At 35.5% G+C, this 24,983-nt stretch overlaps 1 protein-coding gene across 1 annotated transcript in view; it reads left to right on the plus strand.

Moving 5' to 3' along the window:
* The first annotated feature begins 21,489 nt into the window (after positions 1-21,489).
* Positions 21,490-24,983, plus strand: part of LOC150096871 (U6 snRNA phosphodiesterase 1) — a 39,188-nt gene continuing 35,694 nt past the window's right edge. The window contains exon 1 of the mRNA XM_090408514.1: positions 21,490-21,786. Coding sequence (XP_090264640.1) covers positions 21,521-21,786 — 266 coding nt within the window. The 5' untranslated portion in view covers positions 21,490-21,520. The remainder of the gene's footprint in view (positions 21,787-24,983) is intronic.

Below are 24,983 nucleotides of genomic sequence, written 5' to 3' on the forward strand. Positions count from 1 at the left end.
GTCAGAGATCTACTAACTCGGGAACCGGTCGAAAAAAGGCTTAGAAAAATTTCCTCTAGTCGCCGACTAGACTCGAAACCAAGTCTTCCTTCGGCCAAGCGCGGTGGTGTGCAAACGCCACATCCACTGAGCTACACAGGCTCATAAAAAAACATAAAAGAACAAGTCTGTTTCAGTTAATCAAATTCATACGCTTTTTTTTTAGCTTATTGAAAATAAAAGTTGGTGTTTCCATAATAATCACACATCATTGGTATACATCATTTAAAAAGGTATAAAAAATAAATTAGCTCAAATTTAAATTTTAAAAAATTATAAGTAAAATTTATTTTTCTGGCTTTGGTTTTAGCAAATATATATAATGTCATCATAATTAATTGACTATATTACATATGATTCAATGCATAATAACGACTGATAAATAAATAAGCTAACACCTTTTTATTCCGTATAGGAGTAAGCGAGGCCTTTAAACCCTATCTAACTCTTGGAGACTGAGTAGGCCAGTAGCCAATCACAGATAGCTGGCCCATGTCTATCACCAATTATACGCAGCCACCGAATCCCTTGTTAACCAAAAAATAAAAATAAAAAATGAAATTGTATCGTAAAAAGCATGCCAAATGGAACCTCGATCAGTGAAAAAGAGTAAATTTTTCTGATGAGAAAAAGTTTAACCAACAGGGTTCCGATGACAGACAGACAGTTTGAAAATGATCAGGAGGGAAAATTAAACCCTGGCTGTCTCCTGTTAAAAATCAAATTCTCAGCCATTGAGATGATCTGAGGCTGCATCTTCATTGAGATGATCTAAAGCCTACTATCAGAGATCACTTTATCATCACGACGAATTGCATCTTTTCCAATGACTCTGCCCCTTGTCATAGTGCAAAAAGGGTAACTATTAATAACTCTGAAATGTATTGATACGAACTGTATCAATTAGTACTTTAAAAAAAGCTTTAGTTTTTGTTGCAGGTTAATACGTAAGTAGCTCAATGAACACTCGATTCAGCGACTACTGTGGCAAGAAATCAGTACAGATCTCAACCCCCATTCAGAAATTGTGGTACTTAATAGAGACTGAAATACACAATAAGAAGCCGTAAATACTTCGGGAGCGCCAAGAAGGATAATTTCATTACAACAGTATGAAATCATGAATTGACAGTTTCCATCCATCAGGAAATAGATTTTAGTAATACACTACCGATGCCAAGCTCAAATAAACGCAAGAGGAGGACTCACAAAGTACTAAACAGCAAAAAGTGAATTTTTAGCTTTAAATGTTAACGAAACTGTGTAGAGGAACTAAATTTTGACACCAGGATTTGTTTCATCATTGAAAATATCAGTGTTCATTCCGTTTTGAAATATTTGCAAATTTGTCGAGTTTGTTATTATTTCCTAATTGTCATATCTTGTACCAAAAAGAGCTAAATATTAATAAAAAAATAAAGTATTATCTTTTTCATTATTTTTTGGCAATTATTCAATTATATGGTGTCCTGAAAAGTTCTCGGCCTTGATCATAGATGGCAACACACTATTGGCCGATTTTTTTTTCTAAGTTTGTACATCTGTCGTAAGTATCCACGTGAAGTTGCAAGTCATTCTATTAAGTAATTTGTTTTATACAGCTGTCTGAAGAAAACACTGTTGTCTGTATCCCTTGGATGGAATTGAGTATCTTGCAGTTATAAAATTCTTTATAAAAGATGGGTTCATTCAAAGTTCATGAAAGTTTATGGGCACTCTTCTCCTTCGTTTTCGACAATTAAAAAATGGGCTGCCGAGTTTAAACGTGGCCTTACCAGCCTTGAAGATGACCTACGTGAAGGACGTCCAGAAAGTGTAACACTTTTTGGACACCAGAAATCATTAATCAAGTGCACGATATGGTAGGGGATGACTGGCGAGTCAAAGCGAGTGAAACTGCTGAGATTATAGGCATTTCAAAAGAACGTGTAAGATATATTTTGCGTAAAGAATTGCAAATGAAAAAGCTTTGTGCAAGATGGATACCGCGCTTGCTCACAGCTGATCAAAAAGGCACCCGCATGGAAATCTTTCTAAAGTGCTTGGAGCGTTTTAACAAGAATAAAACTGATTTTGTGCGTCGATTTATTACTGTGAATGAGGGATTCCATCACACACCAGAATCCAAACAGTGGTCAAAACAGTGGACAGAAGCCGGTTGTTCAGCGCCAAAGAAGACGATCTCGGTTCCATCAGCAGGAAAGGTCATGGCACCAGTGTTTTGGGATGCTAAAGGCATTTTGTTTATTAGTTTTCTTGAAAAGGATAAAACAGTAACCGGAGAATATTATTCCGATCTTTAAACCAGACTAGACGAAAAAATTCGTGAAAAAAAGACCCAGTTTGCAGAAGAAAAAAAATCATCTTTTATCAGGACAATGCACCTGCCCACAAAGGTGTTTTGGCAATGGGAAAATTAAGGGATCTGCACTATGAATTCTTGGAACATCAACGCTATTAACCATATTTGGCTCTCTCTGACCTCTATCTTTTTCCAAAACTAAAACTCTTCCTCGCTGGTCAGCGTTTTTCTTCGCATCAAGAGGTGATTGCAGATATAGAGGGATATTTTGCAGATCTTACTGAGAACCACTACAGGCAGGGTGCAGTGCGGTTGTGCAGATTGTGCACCGCACAAGGGCGCGCTTGAAAATAGGGGAGGGGCGATTTCACCAGGGAAATAATAAAAAAAATATATAAATTTTCTTATTCTTGAATTATATCGTACTATATAAATTACACAATTACAAATTATATTTAATATGAAATAACTGACTGATTATTTAATATGAAAAAATAATTTGACTGATTTAAATCAGTCAAATTATTATGAATTCTTAATAATCTTACAACATTTTTAACTTAATACATCACCAGTTTTATTGTAATTTGTTTGAAGTGAAACGTTATCAATATTTCCACAGATTTTATTTCACAGAGTAAGCATCGACTCAGCGAAAATTTTATAAATATTCTCGATTGTTTATTATATTTTTAGTGGAAATTGTTAGTTTAAGACAGACCGTGAATTCATTCTTACGCTGTGCTTTGCCCAGTACCGTCGACAGGATGTAGCATTGAGGCTGCGCGCCTCATGGCGCTGCTTAATAAGGGCTCGTTCAGCCGTATTATGGCAACATGATATTTTACAAAAATACAGCGTTTAGTTTAGCACATAAAAAAGGCGCCATTTCCCATTGACTGTTAAATATGTGCTTATTATATTTTATTAGTAAAAAACTATAGTCATACATATTAAAACTAAACATTTTAGAACCCACTTATTAGATACTCAAGGAAATAACTCATAAAGTTGTTTGCTGCAGTAAACAATACGCCCCCTCCACAATATCAACTATACTGCAGAAACACGAAAACCAATTAGTTTTATCATTTCACTGAATAAGGTTCACAGACATTTGCAGACTGTGTAATATATTTCTCAACAAATGGTGCAATTACAGACAACTGGGAATGTAAACACTAACTAATGAATCACATCTTCCCTCCAACAGAAACTGCTATACATACTCAAGAAAAACCACATGTTGCCGGTGCAACATATGGTTTTGCTTGACACTACCCCATCATGAACATGTTTAAATTAAGCAATATATAGTGAATGAATTTCAGATATTATGGAAATCAGTTTAAGAGAATTAGCCTTTCAATTCAATTGTAAGTTTGTTTTGTTTGGGTCGCGCGATCTTTTGTTAATACCGCACCAATCATATGTTGGTGTGGTATTAACACTTCTTAATAGTTGTTTTTTCTCTACTGGCCTACAATCGCGCACATCTTTCACTTCTCATTAGTAATTTGCAAGGATTGTTCATTACGTATCTCAAGTTCATTCATATCTCAAGTCAAAAATTACTGGTAATTTTTGTTTGATATAATGGGAACTCTATTTGGATAGAAAACTTTGATTGCACACACAAGGAAACCACTCTCGAGGACAGAAGAAGTGATGGAAAATAGAAGCGTCTTGGTAAGTCATACCCATTTTCAGTTTTTTTTCCTGAAAACTTTAGTTTCCGAAAATCCCCGTATATATCTCGCACCACGATTTTTTAGTTTTAATTTTGGGGAAAAAGTGCGAGTTATAGTCGAGTAAATACGGTAATTTTTTTAGCTTTCAAATTGTTAAGTATGGATCATTGGTTAAAGACTGGATTTATAAAAGGCACAAAAGAGTGCAATATAGCAGATATAGAAATAGGTAATTTCACTCCTCTCATTGATGATAAATTATTTATATTAAGTAAAAATGCATAGTATCTTTATAAATTTTGTTCTGTTAAAAATAATCATATTTTGTTGTTTACATGTACATCTAAATTCAAATAAAACAGATATTTACAATGAAATATATTTTTATTTATTATTATTATTATTATTATTATTATTATTATTATTATTATTATTATTATTATTATTATTATTATTATTTTATTGTAAATACCTTATTGTAATTATTATTATTATTATTACCTTATTGTAAAGACTGTAAATATTATTATTGTATGTAACTTATACTGAGACATAATAAAAAAAATAAATAAATAAAATAAAAATAATAATAATAATAATTATTATTATTATTATGATTATTATGATTATTATTATTATTAAAAAAAATTATTATTATTATTATTTTGATAAGGGTATTTTGAAAAGGTACTTGGTAATAATGTAAACCTAATAATGGTAATAATGCATCACCACCCTCTGTCATCTATTATCTTCCTCAGATAAGCTCTGCTAAGCTTCGAGGAAGAAAATTACTAACTTGCAAGTATCTGTTATACACACTTGTAATGCGTTATAAATATTATATACATATAATTACTACAGCAACTATGTATGCAATTCATTCGAGACATAAAAAAAAAAAAAAAAAAAATTCTGTATAATCCTTATTGTAAATCTGTAAATATTATTATTGTATGTAACTTATACTGAGACATAATAAAAAAATAAAAAAATAATAAAAAATAAAAAAAATAATAATAATAATAATAATTATTATTATTATTATTAAAAAAATTATTATTATTATTATTTTGGTAAGGGTATTTTGAAAAGGTACTTGGTAATAATGTAAATTAAAAAAGGGTTACACGGATATCTGAAGTTTCAGAAACACTGAGTTATCCAAAAATATTTAGTCTGAAACATTGGTGTACATTATGATGTTCGTTTTCTTCAATTCCGCTTTCAATTTAGATAGACAAAATAGCGTCTATCCAAATATGAACTTCTTACATTTTTTTCAGCGTCATTTCAATTTCGAATGTGAAACATATTGAGTGCATTGTGTATTCTGTGTTTAAGCGACTTTGGACAATTTTAGACTTTGATTTTAATTGTGTACTTAATTTTGGATTTTTGATAGACAAATAAAAGTTTATAAATTATAAACATATTAATCAGCTGAGGGACCATAGCTAAAAACCCCATATATATGCAGGGTAGACTATCGGCGCAGCTCGAATTAAATTAATAAACGTAGGTTATTTATTAGCTATAAAACTCTTTAGATGATCTAGATTTGTTTACGCAAACTGCAATTGGCCCTTTCTTGATACTTTTCTGATGTCTTTTGCATTATTTCATTTTATGATTTTGGTTTATAATTCACATAAATTAAGTACGTCTATTATATTTTTGCAAAGTTTGAAAATCAGTTAAATTGTTTCATTTTAGTTAATTATATTATTTTGAAAACAACAGATTTCTATGTTATATTTTTGGGTAGAAAATAAATAATTTTCTATAAATGATTTATTTATATATTTCTTATTGTTCTGGTTGGAAGATATTGGGGTCGTTTACTGATTTCTTTAATAAATAATTTTAATATTCTAGAAATTTCTTAATCATTAAACAATTACCAGAATGAGTTAGTCGATCTCTGGCACGGGCAAGCGGGTTTTTCCTCCCGTGAACTCAAGAAAATCGACCGTAGAACTCACATTATTTCAGGCATTAAATATATTGTGTTAGGGTTAGGGACCACGAGATGGCGGCACATTTGAGCCGTCTCTCTTCACTGTGTACCGCTTAATTAGTGATAGCCTTGGGCCAGCTATCTCTGATTGTCTGCCAGTGGAGATTGAACTGCCCACTCAGTCTCCAAAAAGTTAGATAGGGCTAAAGGGCCTCGCCTACTCCCGTATACGGGAATAAAAAGGCGTTAGCTGATTTGATTTTTTTTTACCAGAATGTAAAGAGTATTAAATAAATATCACTGAGAAATCAATCAATAGCTAATATATCTACATGTTAATTTTCAAAAAAATACCTACAATGTAAGCATATTTATTATTCAAAACATCTGAAAAATCAAGTTCTGTAATAAAAAAATTTAAAAAAATAGTCAGTCTTGGCCCATTCACCTTAAAAATAATAGTCAGTTAAGGGGCTAAAAAATAAGTTTAAGGGAAAATTTCAGAAATTATTATTTATTTTGGTGGACAACTTTTAACGCTCTTTTTATTTTAAAGTCTAACCAAGTGTGTTAAACCCTAAATGTCGGTAAAAAAAGCCAAAGAAGTTATCTGGTGCACAAAACAAGAAAAGACAATTGCAACGAGTACAACTGGAATATAAATTGGCTGGATCGCTGAATAAATTTTTAACTTCAGGACCACATAAAAAACGAAGAACAGAAAGTTCTGACGAAGCCTAACTGGACTGTCTACAGAAGTTGCAGCAGAAGAAATATTGGATTCCGATTCAGCGAAACACGAAACTTCAAATTTTACTTTAAATTTTAATGTTAATGATCCAGGTACTTGGCCGAATCGTATAACTACCGAAGTTAGAGATTGTTTAGTTGAGCATTGCCCGCATCAAGTAGTTAAAGAATTTCCCAAAGATGAATCTGGCCGCAAGTTTTCCAATTCATACCACTGGAGCACCCAGGGAGGGGGACAAGGGGCCCTGCCCCCCCCAAAAAAAAAGAAAAAGGAAACACCACTAGAAAAATTTCCAAAAATATTTTCCTAATTAAAATTATTATTATTTTTTTAAGATTTATGTTGTGTCTTCTATTTCTATGCTACTTATGAATTAGCGGTCACATAAGGTGGGAATATCCTATAGTACTCGGTAATACTGGCCGCAGTGAACGCAAAGCGAATGAAGTAGTGCTCGGGCTTTACTTCGTTTGCCCGAGCCGGGCCAGAGGAGATCACGGGTATCATATATTGACGATCACTGCAGATGCTCAGGCATAGGTCGTATACAATGCTTAGTGTAAATTTTTTTTTTAAATCAGCTAACTCTTTTTTATTCCATATAGGGAGTGTGCGAGGCCGTTTAGCCCTATCTAAATTTTGGAGACTGAGTGGGCAGTTCAATCTCCACTGGCAGCCAATCAGAGATAGCTGGCCCAAGACTATCACTAATTAAGTGACACGCAGTGGAGAGAGACGGCTCAGCAAGTGCCGCCATCTAGTGGTCCCTAACCCTAGCACCCGTATTTACTGTCTGAAATGATGTGGGTTCTACGTTCGATTTTCTTGAGTTTATGGGACGAAAAACCCGAGTTTCCGGAAAAAAAAACCCGCTTGCCCGTGCCAGAGATTGACTAATGCTTAGCGTGTATTCTCAAATTAATGCTTAGTGTGTATTCTCAAATCGTCTACTCAACTCCCCCCCCCCAAGATTAAATCTTGAGTGCTCGGCCCCCTCCATGATTAAATCCTGAGTGCGCCACTGACATCCACCAATCATTTGCAGTATTCAGACAAAGCAACTTTTTTCTGACAGAAACCCAAATTTCAGCCACACCTATCAGAGCATTACTTATAGCAAAGAGTTCTGCTTCTCATCCTTCTTGGTCGGTGGTGTTGGAGTTGGGGAACAAGTTAGAATTGTGGATGATGTAGCTTTGTAAAATCTGACATAGCTTCAAATATGTGAGAGATTGGCTAATTTAGAATTGCCTGCTTTTCACCTTTTCTCGCTCAAAGTTTCCTAGTAACATTTAGCAACTTATTTGTTCCATTTACCAGTCTCCAAACACTAAAAACTACTCATATCTCTTCACGTTCCTTTCCATGAAAGTTGACTACCTGTAATCCATCTATCCAAATAGTGAAGTTATCTTCCTGGCAACTTCAGCATCCACAATTTCAACTTGCTCCCCTACTCCAACACCACTGACTCAGCAGGACAAGAAGCAGAACTCTTAGTAATTCCCTAATACAAATTGTACATTTATCTACTTGAATCGCTAATAATCCTCTTCAGTCTCCAAATACTCTGCATCTCTTTTCGACCAGTTCTCCTTCGAGATACACTGTACAGGTCACCTCTCCTCTCTACAACTCAGTCCACAAACTCATACAAGTCTCCTCTCTCACAGAATCCTCCTCCACCCTGCATTGCATCCTCTTACACTGAAAGGAGCCAATTGGGATGACTTCCAGAATTTCTACTCCTTCTTCCCATTGTATGACTACTGCTTTCATTCACTTTACTCTAACTCCTGCTGTGAACGAGTCACGAAAATTATTCTCACTAGTATGAAGGCCTTTATTCCCTATTCAGCCCATAATCTGCATCCACTATCCAAGCACTGGTTCACTTGAAAATGTATCATAGCAATCAAAGAAATAAATTCAGCTTACATGTAGCTTGCATCAAGAACTCCAGTTTCATGCCCTGCAATAACAAAGCATGCAACATATGCAAACCAGTCATCAGTAGATCCAAATCTGATTTCATAAAGTCCGACAGCAAAACGTTTGCCCCGTATCCTCGCTAAGACCGTTGGACACAACTTATGCTCTCCAGCATATACACCTCTCTCTCTCTCTCTCTCTCTCTCTAATCCTGGTGGCAAATCCTTCCCTTTATCTTTGGATGAAGTAACAGTTTCACCCAGAGATAACGCTAGCATCACTCTTTTCCCCTCAAACTCCTGCATACCAAGGAAAATCATCTCCTACCATACCAAAATCCAAGCACTGCATGCTTCTTATAGTTTTCCAGCGAAAGTCTTCTGATCCTAATAGCATCACCCCAGTTGTACCCAAACATTTTGCTCCAGAGCTAACGCTCATCCTGCATCATAAGCGGTAGAGGGGTATTTTGCAGATCTTACTGAGAACCACAACAGGAACGGGATAATGGCGCTGGTGCATCGCTGGAATAAATGTATTAGTTTTAAGGGAAATTATATTGAAAAATAAAAATAATTTTGAAATTATAAATTCGTTTTTTCGCTGTTAGGCCGAAAACCTTTCGGAACACCTCGTATTCTTCCCATTCCTGCGGAATCTTCCCTGTTCCGAGACTCATATTAAACAGCCTGGTCAATGAATAGCCAGTTCAGCTGAACACTCTTTTTTCCCACGTACTAATATCCCATCAATCCCTATTGCTGAATTCTTATTCAATTTGTCAACACCTCTAATACCTCGTCCTCATACACCTGAGCGTCTTCATCCAGTGAAGAAGTAGCAGTGAGCTCAATGTTGCGTACAAGAAGTTGATAGCTTTTAACAAAATGGGCACTCATTAGATGAACAACAGCCTTTGCATCTGTTAACCTCATGCCATCTGCATTCAGAAGAGTTATTCTTTCATTTGACAACATCAAGACGTGGACAGGAAAGAGCAGTGCACAACTGCTCAGATTAGCACAAGAGCGCGGTTTGTTCGCCAAGATGGTCGCTGACCTTCGATAGAAGATAGCACAATAAGAAGAAGATTCTTTCATATTCATTCTTTCTTTTACTTGCAGCATATTAATAGAATTCTTGTAGGTTGTCTTTAGCACGTTGAACCAGTTTATGCATACGTATTCTTTCCACATCATGCTTTTCTTACAAATCTCTTGGTTAATAAGATTACACATCCATTTGACTCCTATCCTGTTTATTCTTCGAAATCTCAGGACATATTCTGATATCACATCATTTAAGTATTGTTTAAATGCTTCCCATGCACGGTCGATATTCTTTCCATTCAGTAACCAATCCCATTCCACTGAACTCAGTTGGTCATGATTTCCTGCTTTGTAGTTCAACATGTAACCTTTTCTGAATGGAACATTCATAAACTTAGCCACTTCCCAAGTGAGCACAGCATGATCGCTGTCACCAACCGGAGGCAGAAGAGTTGCGTCTTTAATTGAAGCTCCCTCTGATATTATAATCAAATCTAACGCTCCTTGATCTCGAGTTCCTTCTGTCACATGCTGCTTGAGGACGTTGTCTTGCAACAGTTCAATAAATGCATTTTGATTCTTCTCATTAGATTCTACTGCTACCTAATCAATATTTTTATAACTAAATTCTCCCATTATGATTACTCTTTTCGAGCTCATTCTTTTCTATTTGGTGATTCATTTCTTCATCACTAACAACATCCCGCTATGTAATTGATCTTGTTAGATTCCTCCTTACATCAAGTGGCTTCAAACTCACTGCTACATAAAATGCTATCAGTAGTACTACTACAGTCATAGGTCTCAACTCTAACTAAATTTAAGTCATCCGATATCATTACCAGCACGCCCTCCTCTCCTATCCTCCCTAAAAATACTCTGCCCTTCACACTCGATACCAGTTAGCATGTCTGATTTTTATAGTCAGGTCTCACTAATGCCTACAATCTTAAGTCCCGACATATTGACCAAGGCAACAAACTCTACCCTTTTGTTTCTGACTCTCCTAGCATCGTGCCCATACATAATAATCTACCGTCATGTTCTTTTGTATACGCTTGTCTTATGTCTGAGTGACACAGTTGGACAACTGGCAGATCTTTATCCTTCTCTAATGCCTTATACATGTAGACATCTTTGCACGCGTTTGATAGGTCCGAACCGGACGAGCACGAAGTCGAAATCGTTCTCTCCTCATCAACATTTCCATGACAAAGCCCATTCCCGTCATTATCACAGTTAAATAACATTGTCTCCCTTTTACTCATATTCTCACCATTCCTCCTTTTATAATTTAGTTTTCCTGACTCTCTCTGTTAGGTCTCACATCAGTTATTCCTTAATTCCTTGATATTCCTTGATCTTTTCATTTACATCGTAAACATCAAGCTATCCTCTGATGTCTTCATTTTTATATGGTCCAGTTTTGTGCATTCTTTAATTGCTCTTAAAAATCTCATTTCTGTAGTTTGTATTTTACTTTCATCTTTCTTTTTAACAACCGGTGTTTCTGAACCATATAAGAGATTGAATGTGGCATTATAAAGTTATATTTGAGTTTTCGTTGTTTTTTTTAAATTATTATTCAATGAGTTATTAATTGTTCTACAGATATTGCTAGTCATCCACTTAATCCCTACTTGGTTTATGCTGCTGACCCTAGGTATGCACTCTACTGCCTCGCTCAAACTTTGACTGCTTCCCATGCACTAATGACATTCATTACATGTAGTTTCTTATTCCATGGCAGTGCTCCAAATTGCTTCCTAAGTTTGTCCTGATCGCCAGATTTGCAGATCCGCATGAACCCTTTCTTGACTAAAATTTCCACATGTTGAGCAACCTCCCCGGACAAGATTGCATGGTTCACTTTCCTCGATTGGAGGTAGAGCTATCATTGCAGTTAGAGATAGATCTTCTGATGCTATTACCAGATCCAACATTCTCAAACTCCTGTTCCCTTACATCACATGGTGTTTCGGGTAATTTTCTCTTAGTAACTGTATAAATTTCATTTCCATTTTGCCATGCACCCTTTCCTCCTTTCAACCTATATTACCATAGCTGAATTCTCCCGTGATTATTGCTCGGCCTGCACTCATTGTGCTAATCTGCTGATGCATGTCGTCCACATCTTCTTCTGGACACCCAGGTCTATAGCAGTAATCAATAATATATTTTATCCTATTGACCAAACATCCTCATATGAACCATTTCTGTCGGTTGAAGTTCTTCAGCTATCATTAATAATACTCCTGCTCCAGCCCTATTTATTTTATCTTCTCTAAAAATACAATATCCATGACATTATATCCCTGTAGCTACATCATTCTCTGACAACCAGGTTTCGCTTATGCCAATAATTTTTGGTCAAGTCAAGCTGACCAATGCCAAAACTCCTCTTCTTTATTCCTGATACTTCAGGCATTCGTGTTCATGCTTTTCAAGATCCCTTTGGCCCACACTTACATAATGTCGTTACCTGCCCATTCAGATGCAAAACCTCGGAAACTGCACACAGCTCTTTCCAATCATACTTATCTCTCCCAGGGGTAGCTATGTCCACACCTTGATGCAAATACAGCTATCGGATTAAATGGTATACTAGCTTGAGTTTTACGAGAAGATGGTAGGGTATTGGCAATGCCTTTGCCCAGGTTGTTTAATCAGTTTCGTCTCTGTGTTAGTCCCAAAAGAGTGTAAAGAGGGGGGGGGGGATTAGTTCCTCTGCATAAAGAGGGCTCCAAGACTGATGTAGCAAATTACCGACCGATCAATATATATGGAGTCATAGTAAAGGTACTCGAAAAGTTGGTCAAGAGTAAAATACAGAAATTGATAGACAGAAATATTACACTATTTAACAAGCAACATGGTTTTATGGAAGTTAGGTCGTGTCTCAGTAACTTGCTCACGTTTTATAATACACTGACAGTTGAGTTGCAGTGATATGGTTTTTTAGTGATATTGCTTGTCTTTACAAAGACCTTCGACAGAATACCATACGGAATTCTAAAGGTAGGCTTTAGAAGTAGCTTCAGCACAAAGGGTCATAGTGAAGTTGAATAACTGGTTATTGAATAGGAAAATGCAGGGGTAGCAAACCTTTTGCATTCCACTTTTTTTTTTCGCGTACAAGTTCAGATGCACTATGCAACTCTTGTACCCTTAAAAACATCCTGTTAAAAGAAGGTTAATATTTTTACAGTTAATCTTTAAAAACGTGTACATGTTTGACATAGACATGACCCATTCAGCTCAGCGGAAGTGGTGTTTGCACTCCTCAGCGTTAAACCGCCTGAAGAAAGAGCGTCATCAGTTCGATTCTGGTTGTCGATTAGAGGATCTTTTTCGAACGGATCTCGATTTAGTCGATCTCTGGCAGGGGCAAGCGAGTTTTTTCTCCTGGAAACTCGTGGTTTCGTCCCGTAAATTCAAGAAAATCGACCGTAAAACCCAATCAATTTTACACATTTAAAATATTGTGTTAGAGTTAGGGACCACGAGATGGCGGAACTTGTTTAGCTGTCTCTTCACTGCGGGCAGTTTAAAGTGGTGATATTGATATCCTTAGGCCAACTGTCTCTGATTGGCTACCAGTGGAGAATGAACTGCCCACTCAGTTTCCTAAAAGTTACATAGGGTTAAAACAGTCTACTCCCTATAAGGGGATAAAAGACGTTAGCTGATTTTATATATATATATATATATATATATATAATTCATCTTTATATATATATCTATATATATCTATATATATATATATATATAAAGATGAAACATTACTTACCTCAATGAGACCCTTGAGTCTGTTTTCATTTGGACAAGCTTTTAATGTTTGGAGTTAAATTTGTTACTGAGAGCAGCAGAAAATTCTTCAAATTTGAATCAGACAATCGCGACCTCATTTTGTTTTTAACCAATTTAATCAATCATTGTCAAAATTTCATAACTTCTTTTAACAAACATATATTTTCTTCTTTTGATTTCTTCCTTTTTCGTAATCACATATTCTCTCCATTACTCAGACCCAGGCAATAGCTTTCGTTTTCCTTCTATTTTAGTCTGTTGCTGTATTTTATAATGTCTATCAAATCATGTCTTTCAAATCATCTATAATGGGTCTTATTTATAGCCATTGCTATAAATAAGGCCCATTTTCCAACTGGTCATTGAATTCACGCTTACTACCCCTTTTGTTTTTCTTTTGTTCATTTTATTTTGCACTGTGATGGGTAACTGAACATAAAAACTAGACTTTGTAAACATTTGCAGTTTTCTTCTTCCAAAAATAGTACAAAACTGCAAATGTTCACAAAGGACGAACAAAGCACAACTTCGTACCACACGTGTATCAACTGTAAACTGTCTGACAAAAACCTGCGAAGCACCGCTGTTGCCAATGCTTGGCACCTCAGGATCACGCAAAAAATATGCACAAACATTAAAATCGCTAAAAATAATGACTAAATTTTAGTTTTTTTTCTCAAATAAGTTTTTGGTTAATACCTTTTGCATAAATAGGCTTACTTTTTTGTTATCATCATTGGGGGTCCAACACGCCACTTTTGGTTCGTGCGCTATAGGTTGGCCTTCCTAGTGTAATGAATACTAACTCTCATTATGCCTTGGTTTTATTATGAAAAACTTTGATTTGGTAAAAGGTTTTGTAATACTTAAGACACTACAGTATCAACAAGGGAAAGAGAGGGATGTTCATATATGTAGGACAACGAATATCAATGGATCAAAATATCCTGAAAAAATATTTTTGGAATTGCTTAGAATCATTTAGAAAATTGCAGTCGATGTATCAAAAGTCAATTACAACTAGGACTGCAAACTAAAGTTTTAGTCACTGTTTTCTCCCTATATTGACATCAGGCTGTAAAGCATGATATTAAATATAAAAAAAAAAACTCAGAAAGTAGAACCACACAGTTTACTGAATAAAGATATACACATGACATCACAAGATTAGATCACAAAAGGAATACTTTCATATGAAATCAAATCAAATTCTCTGTGATTATAGAAGAATTCACATATCCAAAATAACAATGGGTTGTACATATTACTCAAAGACAACAGGAACAGTTGGAAAAAAGGAAGTATTGGATTAATTTCTACGAGAAGAAAAACGACTGGAAGGAATGCTTACAAATCATTTGCAGAGAAATGACATGGAGAACAGCCACTGAGTGACGGTCTTGGAGTCATCTTGGAAAGAACTCTATGTTTTGGACATACTACAAATTACGCCAAAGATCACCTCAGATTCTAGAACCTCTTTTTTGTGTATTGAAAATTATTATTATTATTATTATTATTATTGAAAATTAGCAGAATTCACTGCTGTACTCATTGAAACAAACTCTACGACCGATTTTCACGAGCTGCGGGATAGAAAACTCAAGTTTTTCCTGGAGGAAAAATGCTATTTGTCCATGCCAGAGTGGTCTAATTCGGGTATATCAAGTTAGCCCACCTTTTACATGGGCTAACTTTTTTTTTGGAAACGTTCCTCTACTCAGTGACCACAATCAAACTTAAAACGTAATTTCTTTGAGTGCCCCTGCACTAAGGTTGCAAAAGTCATTTCCATAGGGCTACACAACAACTTTTGGAATCAGAGAGCAGCCAGTTTTACTCTTACACTTCACCATTAGCTGAGTTCCTGACACCAATCATTTAAATACCATCAAGATGAGAGTACAGCAGACAATCCACTATCTCGTGATCATAAACCATAATCCGTATTATTAGCTGAAATAATATTAATTCAATGGATAACCTTACAGGGCAAAAAAGGCTAGGTTTCTGCCCTATCTAACATTGGAGACTGGGCAGTTCAGTCTCTACTGGTAGCCAATCTGAGCTAGCTGGCCCAAGGCTATCACTAATTTGAGCGGCCTGCAGCAAAGGGACGTTTTAGCGAGTGCCACCATTTCGTAATCCCTAACCCTAACAATATTTTTAATAATAAATATAGTTTAATCCTTTACCCAAGTGTGAGCAAACAAAGTTTGCACCTGAAAGTATCTTCAGGACTGGGGTAAGGTGGTACAACACCAGGCGGTACAGCACTCCTTGCAAAGGTGGAGCAAGCTACCAACACTCCTATCTCAGTATCTCCCATAATGCAAAACACATCTCCTTGCGGATATGCCTAATATTATGCATTAAGGGAAGGGCCACAACCCACACTAGTTTCGACCTTTATTGAGGTCTCTTCAGTGGGAGCCAGGCCCAAGTGGAGATACCAGGCAGAAGCATTAGCAGGTCATCTCTACCTATAGGAGTTGCCAAATGGTATGCCACCTTTTTTATAAATTACTCTGGATTTATAGAAAGATGTTGAAAGTTTATTTTTCATAGGAGTGTTTAAGTTTAAGTTTAAGTTTTTACGTTTATTTTTAGATAGGAGTGTTGGTATCTTTCTCCACCTTTGCAAGGAGTGCCCTGGTGTTGTACCACCTTACCCCAGTCATGAAGATACTTTCAGGCGCAAACTTTGTTTGCTCACACTTGGATAAAGGATTAAACTAAATTTATTATACTCTAACCAAGTGAAAAATAAACTTTCAACATCTTTCTCTAAATCCAGGGTAATTTATAAAAAAGGGTGGCACACCATTTGGCAACTCCTATAGGTAGAGATGACCTGCTAATGCTTCTGCCTGGTATCTCCACTTGGGCCTGGCTCCCACTGAAGAGACCTCAATAAAGGTCGAAACTAGTCTGGGTTGTGGCCCTTCCCTTAATGCTTAACATTAGACATATCTGCAAGGAAATGTGTTTTGCATTATGGGAGATACTGAGATAGGAGTGTTGGTAGCTTGCTCCACCTTTGCAAGGAGTGCTGTACCACCTGGTGTTGTACCACCTTACCCCATTCCTGAAGATACTTTCAGGCGCAAACTCTGTTTGCTCACACTTGGATAAAGGATTAAACTAAATTTATTATACTCTAACCAAGTGAAAAATAAACTTTCAAAAAATTTTAAATATATTAAGGTTAATAGTCTGAAATAGTGTGGGTTCTACGGTCGATTTTGTTGTGTTTACGGAACGAAAAACCTCAGTTTCAGGGGGAAAAAATCTGCTTGTGCGTGCCACAGATCGAAGAAAAACAAGGCTTAGAACAAATTCCTGTAGTCGGCGACTAGAGTTGAATTTTAGTCGAACTTGGGGCGGTTTAGTGCTGACGATTGCGAACACCACCTTCACCGAGCTACACAGGCACCTTTAAAAAGAGGAATTTTTTGTTAAGGGTCCTACTTGCTTGTGCCTTCTTTTTTTCTTCTTCTTTACTCTCTGCCATCATCTATGTGGATGATGATGATGTGACTGAATGAATTCTTTCCACTTCTGTCTGTCCCCAAACAGTTCTCTCCAGTTTGGTGTCGCTTTTTGTGATTTGGTTTTCAGGTCCTCTTTTGTTTTGTCTATCTATCTAATTCTGGGCCACGCCTTGAATCTTTTACCTTCCATCATTATATATAGGGCTTTAGTTGGTAACTTTTCTGTGTCCATTCTGGTCACATGGCCTAACCATTCGCAGTTTTCTTCTTTGGATTTTGTCTATTATTGTTATTTTTTATTTAAGCCATTTCCTTGTCTTTATTTCTTAGTCTATCCAGCAGAGATACTCCAAGCAATCTTCTTAGTCAATCCATTTCAGTAGTTAGTAATTGTTTCTCTTCAGCTTTTTTGAGATTCCAGCATTCACTTCCATAGAGATGTATTGGAGGACCATTGTTTCATAGATTCTTACTTTTGTTAGTTGTTTGATGTCGCTTGACTTCCATATTTTATTTATTTGTCCAAGAGTTTGGGGACACTTGACTGATTCGTCTGTTTATATCTTTTGTAATTTTATCGCTGTACTCAATTATTCTTCCCAGGTTGGTAAAGTTTTCTACCTGCTCTATATTCTTACTATCAATTTCAATTTTTAGATTGGTTTCTCTTTCCTATTTGCATAATTTTTGTTTTGTCTATATTTAGATTTAATCCAAATTTTAGACATTCTTCCTTTATTTTTATCAGAAATTCGTAGTAGATCTTCCTTGCTTGCAAGTAATGCAATGTCGTCGGCAAATTTTAAATTTCTTATATTTTTCCCATATATTATGATTCCAGAGTTTCTTTGTTTAAGGCGTTACTGGTTGTTTCTTCCAGTGCAAGATTCAACAGGTCCGGTGACCGATTGCATCCCTGTCTTACTCCACTCTCTGTGTGAAACCAGTTGGTTAAGATGTCCTCCACTCGTACTGTACTCTCAGATTTCTCGTACAGATTCTTTATTATTCTAATAGTTTTGTTTGGAATTCCAAATTCCTTCATGGTTTCCCACAGTTCTCTTCTACGGATTGAATCAAATGCCTGAAGAAAGTGTATGAAATTTATATAGCAACTTTGGTTGTACTCTAGCATCTTTTCTATTAACTGTCTTAAGGTGAATAATTGATCAATTGTGGTTCGTCCTGGTCTGAAACCTGCTTATTCTTCTCCTAATGTTAGTTCTATATATATTGGTTAATTTTTTTTTTGGAGTACTTATGGAGTACTAATACTTCTTTAATTTTTGCATTCTGTTTTATCTCCTTTTTTGTATATAGGAGTTAACTGATTTGGTCCAATCAGTAGGTATTGATTCTTTTTTGTAGATCGTTTTTAATGGTTCCAAAAGTTGTTCCTTCCTGCTTTTAAGAATTCTGCGTGTATTTGATCAATACCAGGAGCCTTTGTTAATTTTAAGTTTATCTATGTTGTGTGCTATTATTTCTTTGGTAAAGATATTTGTTAATTCTTCCATTTCAGTGGCTGGAATAGTAATACCCTGAGAGTTACTTTGATTATATAAGTCTCTAAAGTATTCTTCTCATCTAGCCATTCTTTTTGTTTTATTTTCAATTAGTTGTCTCTCTTGGTTTTGATCATTATCATTTTTGTTGTCTGTGTCTTATGATTTGACTTATTTGTTCATATAATCCATGGAGGTTATTTTCAAAATAACTGGTTAGAAGAAAAACTGGTTAGAAGAATAACTGGTTAGAAGAAAAATGCAAAATGAAAATTTTGCATTTTTCTTCTAACCAGTTATTCTTGTCTCTTTTAAATAGTTTTCTAATTTCTCTAGTTAATCTATTATATTCCTTTCTGTTAAGGTTCTGCTTTAATTTCATGTTTTTCCTTTGGTTGCTTAACCTTTTTACTTCATTCGCGATCCAATCCTTTTTACTTTCTCTTTCTGTGTAACCTATTGTATTTTCTGCCAATTTTAATGTTAATTTGCACCAATATTTTTCGCTGTTTTGGTAGTTCCTTCAGGTTTTTATATAGTTCTAGTTGATATTTTCTTAGAATATTATTGTCTTGTAGTTTATTTACATTCAGTCTCCTTTTATTATTATTCCTGATACCTCCAAGGAGTCCGAAGACTCATCGCGGGAGGACATCTTCAACTGTCTCTACACCTTACCTCTACTAGGAATCAACGCCATCTACCGCCCACCTCCAACACTACCACCACAACTAGTAATTTTTGTCTGTAAATTGCGTGTGTTCTGAAGGGCCGATTTGTATGTATGCGGGATGAAAAACCCGAGTTTCCGGGAGAAAAAACCCTGCTACCTCCGTATGAGATCGGCTAACTCACCATCAATTGAAATCGACCAGATAAAGTATTCTTCTTTTTTGACTCTAAAAGTGCTTTCAGATTGTAATTGTATTCTTAGGTTTGCTAATGCTAACTTATGGTCTGGTCCACCGTCTGCTACAAAGGATCTGCAATCTAGGATACTTGATTTTTCATCTTTGTTTTAAATATAGTCAACCATATTCCATTTGGTTTGTCTATTTGGTGATGTCCATATGCATTTTCTTTGGGATTTTGATTGTTTAAAGAGAGTGTTTGTTATGTTAGTCTATTATTTGAGCAGACGTTTAGCAGTCTTTCTCCACGTACATTACTTTCTCCATACCTAAACTGCCCGATTACTCTTGGCCAGGTATCCCAGTCTTTGCCTACTTTTGCTTTTAAGTCCCCGATTACAATTATTATTATTATTATTATTATTATTATTATTATTATTATTATTATTATTATGACACTTCCAATGAGTCCAAAGATTCATCGAGGGAAGGCACCCACTCTACAATTTTCCGTCTCCACGCTCATCCACCAACTACAGTGAACCGTATCAACTACAATCTAATATCTATCACCACCACTACCACCACCACAAGTACTTTCACAGACAAGCACAAACATCCATGCCTACTGTAGGATTCGTACCCGCAGTTTGCTGCTGGAGAACGGATAAGCTTGCCACTCGGCCAACTAGGCCAATTAGGAGGTCATGACTTGATGCTTCCTGTATTGCTTTTTGCAGATCTGTATAGAACTCTTCAATGTCTTCTGATGATGTTGAAGTTGGTGAGTATACTTGAATAATAGTCACTGATCCAATTGATGTTTTAAATCCTGCTTTAATTTTCCTATGTGAGATAGGAATGTAAAACAATAGAGAGTTTTGAGTCTTTGATTTTAATATAAGTGCTACTCCCTCTTGATGTCTGTTGTCCTCCCTGTCTAAAGTTAAAATTCAGTACTGTCCATGGCGAAATTCTTCTTTTCCAGTCCATCTGGTTTCGCATAGTCCAATCACTTCCCATCTGTAGTTATTTAATTTGTAATTCATGCAGTAGTATTTCCAATTCTCCTTCCTGGTGAAGAGGTCTTATGTTCCATGTTCCTATGCTTTTTATATTTTTACTGTCTGCTAGACAGTGGCACACTCAGGATTTAATCTTGAGGGGGGGGGGCAGAACACTCAAAATTTAATCTTCGGGGAGGAGGGAGCCGAGTTGAGTAGACGATTTGAGAATAGACACTACACATTGCATACGACCTATGATTGACATCTGCAGTGATCGCCAATACATTAAACCCGTGATCTCCTCTTGCCCGGCTCAGGCAAACGAAGTAGCGCTCGGTCCGCCCGAGCACTACCTCTTTCGCCTTGCCTTCACAGCGGCTGTGATTTCCAACAGCTATAGGTTATTCCCACCTTATGTGACAGCTAATTCATAAGTAGTATAGAAATAGAAGACACGACACAACATAAATAAAAAATAATTCATTTTAATTAGAAAAAGATTTTTGGAAAATTTTCTAGGTTTTTTTTCTTTTTCTTTTTTTTTTTTTTGGAGGAGGCCCGGCCCCCTGTCCCTCCCACCTGGGTACGCCACTGCTACTGGGTATGTTTTGTTTTAATAACATATATTTTGCCTTCTCTGTCTTGGTTCCCTAATAGCGAACGCAACCCTTGTTTGACCAGACGACGGTCGAGCCGGCATGTGTCTTTAGGTTGGTTTGAGCTCATTCAGTTTCAATAGTTAAGTTTCAACCACAACTCCTTGACCTGAATTTAGTCGCCCCTAACATGGAGGACAGACACTGTTTGCAGCTGATTCACCGAATACACTCGCTTCTGGAGATCGCCATATCTGGCTCCCCTCACTTAGTTTTGCCTGTGGGCCGACACAGTTTACTGGAGAGTGGCCGCTACCAGTTTACAGTAGCTTCTTGCAGCCATAAGTGAGAGTTGGGTGTCCAGTGAGAACCAATCTATCTGAACCACAATTTATATTGTGAATTTTAGCTTGAGTTTCATTTGTCATGAACTTGTTTCCAATACTAACCATAGATACTATGGTGGCGCTAATATCACACTTTCTCTCGTCTAACAATTTTATCTTCACATCTGTTAAATTTTTTGATAAAAAATGGTAGATTTTTCTGCCAGCATGAGGTTGGTTAGTTATGATACCGATGATTCTGATAATGAAGCAAGCTGCGACGTTTCTCTTAATGGACCAGATGGCTCTGAACTTGAGATAGTACCTGTCAGTGATAAAAATTTAGATGTTATATCTCAACATAGTACAGAAAATTTTTCTGCTTGTCCATCGGTATCAAAATGCGGAAATTCTAATCATAACTCGAAATGTCAGTGTAATGACTCTCCAAAACAGTGTGAAAAATTAAATAGGTATTACTATATTAACAGTTATCTCTTAATAAAAATAAACCTGACAGTAAAGCTGTCTCTCGCTTGCTTGTAATGAATGTTTTTCATGTATTGAATTTTGAATTTGAATGGGTCGTTTATTGGGTCCTTTGGAAATGTCGACAATGTTTTACCATTAAGTTGAGGGGTGAGCACTGCCAGCCTAGATATCTATATAAGTGGAAAGATATTGATATGGAATACGTAAGGAGTTTTTGAAACATGCAGTTATGATTTTATTATCACATGACCTAACCAGCTTATTATTATGTACATCATCCAAGGACTAATTCTGGTAGGGTGCTCTATTTCACATAAGCCAGTCTACACTACCTAATTCTCCATCTACACATGGAAAAGGTTTTTTTTTTAAGGTTCTTATGCGTAGGATAATAAATCATTGGTAAGATGGTTTGTCTTGTGTATTGTAAAGTAGCCAAGGACTATGTAGTTTTCTCATGAAGCTTTATAATGGCTTTTTATAAGAAGATGGATTAGCTAGTCCCATGTGAAAAGGTTTTTCTTCTCTCAGGATCAGCTTTTTTTTTTTTTTTAATCAAAAACTGATTTTAAAAGTCTGTGTACCAGAGGATACACAGACTTTTCAGGGGGGGGGGGGTAAAATAATAAAATAAACATAGCCTTGTTTAGTTTTTTGTGCAGTCAATTTACTTGTTAGCAAATCACTGAGCATAACAGGCAAGATGAACATTAAATATCAATATATATAATATTGAAAACAACCTGACACATCACAAGAAAACATTTTTAGTCATTTTACTGTGAAATGCATCAGATTTCTTCTGGTAACAATTATAATTAAGTTACTATCTCTCTGCATTACATGTTCTTCAATGGTACTACTGAGTGTACACAGACCCAAATTTAACTGGTATGTATATTTATTGACACACATTATAAATTGTTAATGCAGTTCACCAATCAAGCTATTAGCATCATAAGGATAAACATATGCTAAGCTAGGAAAAAAAAAAAAAAAAAACAGCTTTATAGAAAGTCATAAAATGGGCACAAATTGAACAACATCATTTAACAGTTCCTATGCATTTTAAATAATTAGTTATCCATCATCTTGGTTTAGAATGGAAACATAAGTAGACATAAATGAGTTAATTAATAATACAGATAACTTATATAAAACATGTTTATTAACATGTTAAAAATTTTTTATGTAACATATCCAAGGTATGTTTAGGTATCCAAGGATGTATATTGTTAATTAGCTCACAACAAATGAAGATAAGTCATGTACTGGTTTTATATATAAACAACATTAGTAACAAGAAAACTTCCAGATATCATGCAATTCTAGTGCTCTCAGTAAACTGTGCCACATAATTGGATCACCTCTTGGTTCCATAATCACTCATTTTAGTTATTTGCTCAACAAGACATGATTATGATATCCCATTGATATTCTATCTTGTATTTCCATATACTGTTAATTTTGTCTGATCTCTGTGCTTTGTATTGTTCATATTCATATGTTTATCTGCCCAGATCTTTTATTTAGGCTTTTAAGCTGAATGATTACCCAGTTGCCCACAGAGGATGAAGGGTTTTTTTCTCTTGGAAACTTAGGTTCTTCCTCTTGTAAAAGAGGAACTTGGCCTGAGAACACATACAGTTAACTAGCTTGCCCACAGAGGATGAAGGGTTTTTTTTCTCTTGGAAACTTAGGTTCTTCCTCTTGTAAAAGAGGAACTTGGCCTGAGAACACATACAGTTAACTATGCAAAACAACCCAACTAAGAAACACACATTTTCACAAATGACATTAGCTACATTGAAATGTTTCCTGTATATGGGATTACAGCTGCACCTCTGTCTTATTTCACTTTCCAAACTGAGCACGGTTTGCGTTTTTTTCTGATTGTCAGATTAATTCTATCTTGAGATAATGTTGATGTAGAACAGCCTTCTTAATCTGTTAGCTGCTTTTTCTAGTTGTAGTTAACCATTGAATAGAATTATGTTAACAAAGGAATTTTTCTCTACATAATAATCATATTTTTCTTGCAAAACCCAAATCAAGTAATGATATTTTGACTGCAGATATTTGAATGCAAAGGATACTGACATGTAGAAGTAAGGAGATTATGGTTCCATTGTAGAAGGTCTTGATCAGTGGCGACTCATGACTTGAAATCGTGGGGGTGCTGCAACTTTCGAAATATACATACACACTGTAAGTACAGTGTATACGTGTTTGGATAAAATATCAAAATTATGATAAAAATGTTTTAAAAAAATTAGACATGAAAAAATATTGTTTATTATCGATAAAATTATACAGTTTGGTATAATTCAAACTTATTTAAAAATAAAATATATTCTTCTTGTTTTGTTTCATGAAAAAATATTGTTTATTATCGATAAAATTATACAGTTTAGTATAATTCAAAATTACTTAAAAAAATAAAATCCATTCCTTTAATTGTAACTAAAGAAATGGATTTAGAATTTTTGAACATTACCATGTAGTGCTTATCAAGTTTACTCCGTCTCTTTAAATTTTTGAACATTACAATTAAATGATTTAATTGTAATGTCCAAATATTTAAAGAGACGGAGTAAACTTGATAAGCACTACGAACACTCTACTACTGGCGCAAACTGCAATACAAACAACAGTATAACTGTGCGACGGACTGTGCTGCATTACGCTAATAGCGCGCATCTCACCATGATGTGCATATACTTGCATGCGTAGCAATATGACATTGTGGTAAACACAGTGCTGCTAGCATCCTTCGCCCTCCTAAGTGCTACAAAAAATTATTATTTTTTATACAAAATAAGAGAATTGTATAGGATTGTAGATGATAAAATTAAATATTACAAGTAAATATAAATAAATTAATAAATATATTTATATATCGAGAAAAATTGGTGTGCTGCAGTTCCACAGTGCCTATGCATGAGCTGCCCCTGGCCTTGATGTACACAAATTTTATCACTTGGTTTTCAAAAAGATGATGAGATGTTGGAAAGGTCCAGAAGTGATTATCTAAGGTTGAGAAAATGAATTTGCATTCTAGTCGAGGTTGTGTGCAAGGAAGTGAGAAGCAGGTTTTTTTTGCATGGATAATGATTGAAATGCATTGCCCGAGAGTGTGGTGACTGCACAGTGAATTATTTAAATACATGTATTTAAA

The sequence above is a fragment of the Typopeltis vanoorti genome, chromosome 18 (assembly GCF_054136105.1).
Source record: "Typopeltis vanoorti isolate ZY-2024b chromosome 18, IOZ_Tvanoo_1.0, whole genome shotgun sequence".
Classification (NCBI taxonomy): Eukaryota; Metazoa; Arthropoda; class Arachnida; order Uropygi; family Thelyphonidae; genus Typopeltis; species Typopeltis vanoorti.